The sequence below is a fragment of the Canis lupus genome, chromosome 5, assembly GCF_011100685.1.
Source record: "Canis lupus familiaris isolate Mischka breed German Shepherd chromosome 5, alternate assembly UU_Cfam_GSD_1.0, whole genome shotgun sequence".
NCBI lineage: Eukaryota > Metazoa > Chordata > Mammalia > Carnivora > Canidae > Canis > Canis lupus.
The window spans coordinates 87,954,232-87,961,585 of NC_049226.1; the positions used below are offsets into that span (position 1 = coordinate 87,954,232).

The 7,354-nt window shown below is 40.8% G+C and overlaps 1 protein-coding gene across 1 annotated transcript; it reads left to right on the forward strand.

Annotated features, from left to right (window-relative positions):
- Window positions 1-3,794: 3,794 nt before the first annotated feature.
- LOC100687166 (60S ribosomal protein L39-like) lies at window positions 3,795-4,001 on the forward strand. Its single transcript, XM_038538830.1, has one exon. The coding sequence runs from the start codon at window positions 3,795-3,797 to the stop codon at window positions 3,999-4,001; it is 207 nt and encodes a 68-aa protein (XP_038394758.1).
- Window positions 4,002-7,354: the final 3,353 nt, after the last annotated feature.

Consider the following 7,354-nt stretch of genomic DNA (forward strand, 5'->3'; position numbering starts at 1 on the left):
TTGATCTGAATACATACTTGACTATTTGGCGGGATAACTGAACGTGTGGATAGGCTTCCTATAGGCTACCTTCTGTACTTCCTTGCACTCAGAGAAGCCTATTTCTGTTCAGTCCTCTCTGCTATTTTATCACAGGGAGCAGAAGGTTTTACTTTCTATTGCTCCTATTACCAGGAACACCTCTCTCCCTGTCTATGTTTTAGCACATCAAGCTCCATCAATTTTCAAATGAAAACACATTTTTATTCTCTTGATTATCTATCTCAATTCCTCTCCCACTCTACTCTTTATTATTTATCACAACGGCTTTATTGCCTGACATCATAAAACAATTCTGAATTAAGTTTGAAGTGCAAGCATCATACAAAACAAATCCATTGTATTATGATCTGCCATAAAATCACACTTATGCCAAAGCTAAGAAGAATATGGCAGTTAGTAATGGAAATGGGCAAAATCTATAAATTTAACCAAATGATGTTAGAGCACAGCTCACCAGTAATGAGCCCTTTCTTAGCATCATTTTTTTTTTTTTCAAATTCAACCTGAGAATCTTTCTTAGAAAGGCCTTGCTACAGGGTGTTTTTGTTTGTTTTAATATTTGAGATGAACTCACTAAACAAGTTATTTTAATAGGAGGACATCACCCTAAGGAACATTGAAACTACATTGAAGAGACCCAGGACTTGCCATTCGCAGAGGAAGTTGCAATTAATTTATTTCCCTCCTGGAGGCACTGCTTAACATGTCAGAGAAGGAAATCTCTTCCAATGAGAGAGTCAACCTGAGGAAACTGACCATCTAAACACTGATGAACTTTCTTCCCAAAATATTCTTTATCCTTTATTCTGGACACATCTCTCAGTTTAAAGAGGAATATCAGGTTAATAGATTTTAATAGCTGTCTTACTCCACGGTATGCATAGTGAGCGGGAGAAAGACAATGTACAACGAACTAACTGATCGATTTTATGTCACTAGGGAGCTTCAGAACCCTCAAGCCGTGATTTCCTTCTATGTTCACTACCATTAACCTTACAGATAGTATAAGACAGGTAAATTTTAAAGACAGGTAAAACTTTAAAGATGTTTGCATTTAAAACTATTTGTAGGAAGGGAAACAATTTTCTTAGATTTTCTTGAAATCTTTTCTATAACCAATAAACATTTCATCAGGTAAGACTTCCAGGAAAAGATATAACAGCCTAGGTAATTAAGTAATAATAGCTACCATTTATTGAGCAATTATTATATGTCAGACACTACGCTTTCTACCATATAAACAATACTGTATTAAATTTTCATTATAATCTTGTGAGCTGTCCATCTACTTTTTTCCCTAGAAGGAAGAGATTCAAAGCTCAAAAATGTTAAGCAAAGTATCCAAGATCATATGTATGTACATAACGAGTGTCAGAGAAGGGACTCCAACCTTTGCCTGTTTTTTTCTTGTTTTCAAAGCTCTTCCCAATGTCATGCAACCTGCTACTTTTTTTGGAGGTGGGTCAGAAAGAGCAAACAAGATTTTCCTATGAAAACATCCATGGGGATTGCTAAAAGATAAACTGAGCCGTATAAAAACTTTAAGAGTTTATTTGAGCAAAATCAATTGGAATCAGACAGCATCCAATATAGAAAATAGGAAGGAGCTCCAAGAACTGTTCAAAATAAAAGACATTTATAGACAGAAGGGAGAGGGAACAAGGACATTTTAATAGCAAAAAAAAAAAAAAAAAAAAAAAAGTGAGTTGGTTATTGCAAGGTTAGTTTCCTTTGGAGAAAGGCAGATGTCTATCAAGATCACCTAATCAGTGCTGATCATGCGACTCCTGCTTGACCGGTCCAAGCTTCCATTTCTGGGAAAGCTGCAACTGTGACTCCGTTAAGTCTGGGTTTGGTGACATGGGGCAGAGCACAAACGACTTCATTTGGGGCCTGTTGTAATGTTTCTAATAGGAATTAGGTGAGATTCTATTCAATAAGAAACTGGAAATTAATTGTACCCTTTTATATCACTTAAGCACAGAAATTATAATAGTGTTAACATACTGATGAATTTTTTAAGACTAACTTGACACGGTTTCCTTAGAGCTAAAGCCTAACAGGACCCATATCTCATGTAAAATTAACCACAAATTACTGAGGTGATAAGATACATTTATGTGTAAGAAACATTTTTTGAAGGATTTGAGATACACGTGTCAGAAAATTCTGAGAACCTTTAAAATACACAGTAGAGAAAAAGAAAGAAAAATAACATGCAAATGAAAATTAAGAGAAAAGAAAGGCAAGAAAAATAAATTTCCTTTGCTCTTATTGTAAGTTAGACTATTTGCTTTTCTATTCTTTTTTTTTTCTTCTTCATGTTTCTTTTTGTTGCTTCGGGCTGTATTTGTTTAAGGGCTGGCCACACTTCCTGTGAGTTTTCACACGTGGTTTGCCCAATTTCCAATCTGTTTCATTTCCTTCCTTTAAACCTTTCTATTCAGTTTCACCATTTCTAAACTAGGAATATATGACTATTTCCAGTACTAACTAGTCCAATACTCAGTTATCATCTGAACCCTGATTTCCAGTTCCTAATCTCCTCTGTTCCTCACTCGTTCGAGAAGTGTGAACGTTGTGACACATATATTGTTGGTCTAGTCTAATTTTAAATTAGAATGTGTTCCTTCCAAATGTTTAAGAGCATGTTGGGTGCAACTTGCGGATAAGAAGAGTGAAGTTTCGTAAAGGTTGATAGATTTATTCCAGGTCAGTCAAACTACAAGGTGCTTAGCTAGGATTTGAATTCAGGCCTTACTATCCCAGCACAACCTCCAAGTTTAATTTAAAGATTCAGAAATACATCATCTGTTTATGTTTCCAAGTACATAATTGGACTCTTTTTAGTAAGAGAATGGGACCATCCAGTACCACTGACATTGTTCAAGAGGAAACGACAGTGCCTGAGGACGTCTTCTGAGCACTCCTCCACTACAGCCCCGGCCATACCACGCTGTAATACAACATGTCCACTTCCACTACAAAAGTATAATGAAATGGTTCAAAGCATGGTCTTTGGCACCATCTCCGTATCTGCCATCCTTAGCACAGGGTCTGCAACATAGTGTTTATTAAATGTCAGTTCAATGGAGGACTAATGAATGAATGAATGAAGAGTTGAATTGGCTTTTTTCAAAACTCAAGATCTTGCGATGTAGTCATAGAATAAAAGGATCAAATTTCAGTTACTGTGATCATCACTTTTATCTCATTCATTTGGGGAATATAAATAATAGTGAAAGGGAAAATAAGGGAAGGGAGAAGAAATGTGTGGGAAATATCAGAAAGGGAGACAGAACGTAAAGACTGCTAACTCTGGGAAACGAACTAGGGGTGGTAGAAGGGGAGGAGGGCGGGGGGTGGGAGTGAATGGGTGACGGGCACTGGGTGTTATTCTGTATGTTAGTAAATTGAACACCAATAAAAAAAAAAAATAAATAAATAAAAAAAAAAAAAAAAAAAAGAACCTGGGAATACCCTTCTCTTCAGACTCCAGTCACTGCCGGGTGTTTTACCAGTTTTCCAGACCTTCTGGAAATGCTAATATCTTTCTCCTTGTTTGGACCTTAACTCCTTCCAATCCACTGTCTTCACTGGATCCAGAATTAATCCTGTAGAGCACACTCAGACTGATTTACTCATGTACTCATTTTTGCACAGCTCACAATACTCAGGATAAATTTAAATTCTTTAAGAAACTCTCTCCTTTTCTCAGCCATCCTGGTTGTGTGTGGTTGACTGTGATTGCCATGTCTTCTCACAAGACTTTCAGAATCAAGCGATTCCTGGCCAAGAAACAAAAGCAGAATTGCCCCATTCCCCAGTGGATTCGGATGAAAACTGGTAATAAAATCAGGTTCAACTCCAAGAGGAGGCGCTGGAGAAGAACCAAGCTGGGTCTATGGGGAAGCATCGCACATCATGAAATAGCAAACATAATTGGCACACATATTTAAGCTGCATGGAGATCACATGTTCCTATCCTATCAATATGGAAACATCCTCCTACCTGGCCAATAGACAGGTCTTATCAAGGAGCCCCTATACCGGTAGGTCAGTTCAGTAATAAATATGAGACCTTTCAGCTGAGCTGCTGTTGTGTCCTGATTTGTGAAGTAAGGAATTCCCCCTCTTGTCTGATAGAACTTTCTGCAGTGATAGAAACGGCCCTTGACTACCAAGTATTTAAAGTGGTTATCGATGTTTATAGCAGCAACGTCCACAATAGCCAAACTGTGGAAGGAGCCTCGGTGTCCATTGACAGATGATGGATAAAGAAGCTGTGGTCTATGTATACAGTGGGATATTCCTCAGCCATTAGAAACGACGAATACCCACCATGTGCTTCGACGTGGATGGAACTGGAGGGTATTATGCGGAGTGAAGTAAGTCAGTCGGAGAAGGACAAACAGTATATGGTCTCATTCATTTGGGGAATATAAAAAATAGTAAAAAGGGAAAGGAGAAAAATGAGTGGGAAATATCAGAAAGGGAGACAGAACATGAGAGACTCCTAACTCTGGGAACAAGGGGTGGTGGAAGAGGAGGTGGAAGGGGTATGGGGGTGACTGGGTGATGGGCACTGAGGGGGGCACTTGATGCGATGAGCACTGGGTGTTATTCTATATGTTGGCAAATTGAACATCAATAAAAAATAAATAAATAAAAAATAAAGTGGTTATCAAGGGGACTAGGGGACTCCTGTGTGGCTCTGTCTGCTAAGCATCTACCTTTGGCTCAGGTCTTAATGGCAAGTCTGCATGTCTCCCTCTCTCTGGCCCTCCCCGTGCTCATGTGCTCTCTCAAATAAATAAAATCTTCTTAAAAAATTATTTAAGAAAGCCTTCAAGGCCCTCGATAATCTCCATCCTGCTTTCCTCTCCAGGCTTACTTCTAAGTTCTATTACTTACTCTGTGCTAATCTAACATGAACTACTGACTGTTCTCTGGATGGTCAGTCTGGCCTTTGGCCTCTGCACAAACTGCTCCCTTATTCTGATATGACCAGCATGCCCGGTCTTTGCTTGAGTCACTCCTATGCTATTTCAATTTATAATCAAATTTTCTCCCACCCTGAAAGGCTTTCTATTAGCTGTGCTCCTATATGAATTAATGCATATCCCTCTCAGATACCTTCTCGTCCACCATATTGTTCAGCGGTGATTTGTGTATCTCTTTCCAACCCAACCCTCATCGAATACCGTGAGGGCAGGCACGATTTTGTAATTTTTATCTTACAACACCTGACCAAACACGTAGTAGGTATTCAATAAATGTAAATGTGATAAAACAGCAGGACAAAGCTACAAAGGTCCTAACAGCGCATCAAGAGTTCGTCTCATTGCCTGGTCTCTAATTCTTGACTCCCTCCTGAGAATGTAACTGAAGGCTCAGTTGGAGATTTGCTCTCTGCTTTGAATTTTCAGCGTTCAATTCACTGACTGTCTTTCCTCCTTCCAATACCTATCCCTTGGGCCTTTATAAGAGTGCCTGCTGCGCTCTATCCTCTCCTCAGCCCAACGTGGGCAGAAATCCTGAGAGCCAAGCAATAGATCACCTGCTACCCAGCTCACTGCAGTGCTTGTGCTGTGCTCTAGAATAGGGCTACTTATTTGCCAGGATCTCAGGGAAAATAGTTTGTTGGCAATGACTGTGTACTTCCTCATGTGTACACAGGGCACACAGGGAGAATATCAAATGCCTTAAACAGATCGAAAGAGCTGCTCAATTAGAAATTTTTATTTTGATGAGGAATGGTGGGCTTTGTGAAGGACAGACCTGAAACCCATTAGTAGGAACAGCGACCATTTATTGAGTGCTTATTAAACATTAATCCCCAAATTAAGAGCTTTCTGCGCGGCACCTTATTAAATTCTCATCTACCTATGAAGTAGATGCTATTATGCCAACACTGCAGGTAACAATATAGAACTCTGAGAGTTTAAGGATTTTGCCTAATGTCCCATGGCTAGAAGGAACAGAACCGAGGTCTGGATATATGTTGTGTCGGAACCCTTGCTACCGTGTTTGCCAAAGTACAAGGAAGACAGCCATTTACAGGGTTTGTCTGCTTTGCTCTGTGGCTGGACTGAATCATGTGCTCGAGATCATTCACCTGATTGGAGGCGCTGAGGAGAAATGTAAGCAGGAGCATGAAGTGGAAGAAAGGCATGATCTGTGTAGTCCAGCTCGCACTGTTGGGCTGCGGGAGAGTCGCTCTATTTAAGTCAATGAGTTAACATCCAACTTTTAGGATAGTAGTGTTAAATGAAACACACACACACACCCAGTGTAAGGATTGCTCAGTCATTTAAGGTCATTCGGTCATATTATATAGACTCATGGAGGAGACAGAGAAAGATACTATACAGAGAGGAGGACAGATATCTCAGAAAAGCAATCGAGAAAACCAACAGGAGAGGCACCTGGGCGGCTCAGTCACTTAAGCACCTGCCTTCATCTCCGGATCCCAAGAGCCTGTTGGGCCTCTGCTCAGTGGGGAGTCGGCCTGCTTCTCCCTCTCCCTCTGCCCCACCCCTACCCCACCACGCGGGAGCCCCTCCATTCTGTGGAAGGAAGGGAGGGAGGGGAATAGAGGGAGGAAGGAGGGAGGGAGGAAGATGGAGGGAGGGAGATGGAAGGAGGGAGATGGAGGGTGGGAGGGAGGGACACAGGAAAGAAGGGACAGAGGGATAGAGGGAGGGGAAATAGAGGGAGGAAGGAGGGAGGGAGGAAGATGAAGGGAGGGAAGGAGGGAAGAAGGGAGGGAGGGAGGGACACAGGGAGGAAGGAGGGAGGGAAACCAAAAGGAATAGGGATACCGGGGTAGCACAGTCAATTGAGCATCTGATGCTGGATTTTGGCTCAGGTCAGGTCTCGGGGTGGTGAGGCTTTGCCCTGCATCTGCTCCCCACTCAGTGCAGAATCTGCTTGAGGTTCCCTCTCTCCCTCTGCTCCTTCCTCTGCTCACACGTGCTCTCTCTAAAATGAATATATAAATCTTAAAAAAAAAAAAAAAGGACAATCAAAAGGAATGTACCAGCCCCTTGGCAAATATTTCTGTACTCTGGAAATAATGTAAAATGAGAAGTGAGGCCCACTGCCATTGGAGGGGGACTTTCAGGTACTTGACATAGTCACCTGCATATTGAACTGATCCATCTGATGGGGTCAGTGCCTCCATTTCTACATTTAGAGTCTTCCCATATCTAAAACATGTTAAGAAAAAAAATAAAAAAAAAAAATAAAACATGTTAAGTAAACGTTCCTCAGAAATTTCTCCTTACTTCCTTCAAATTTCAGAGACTAC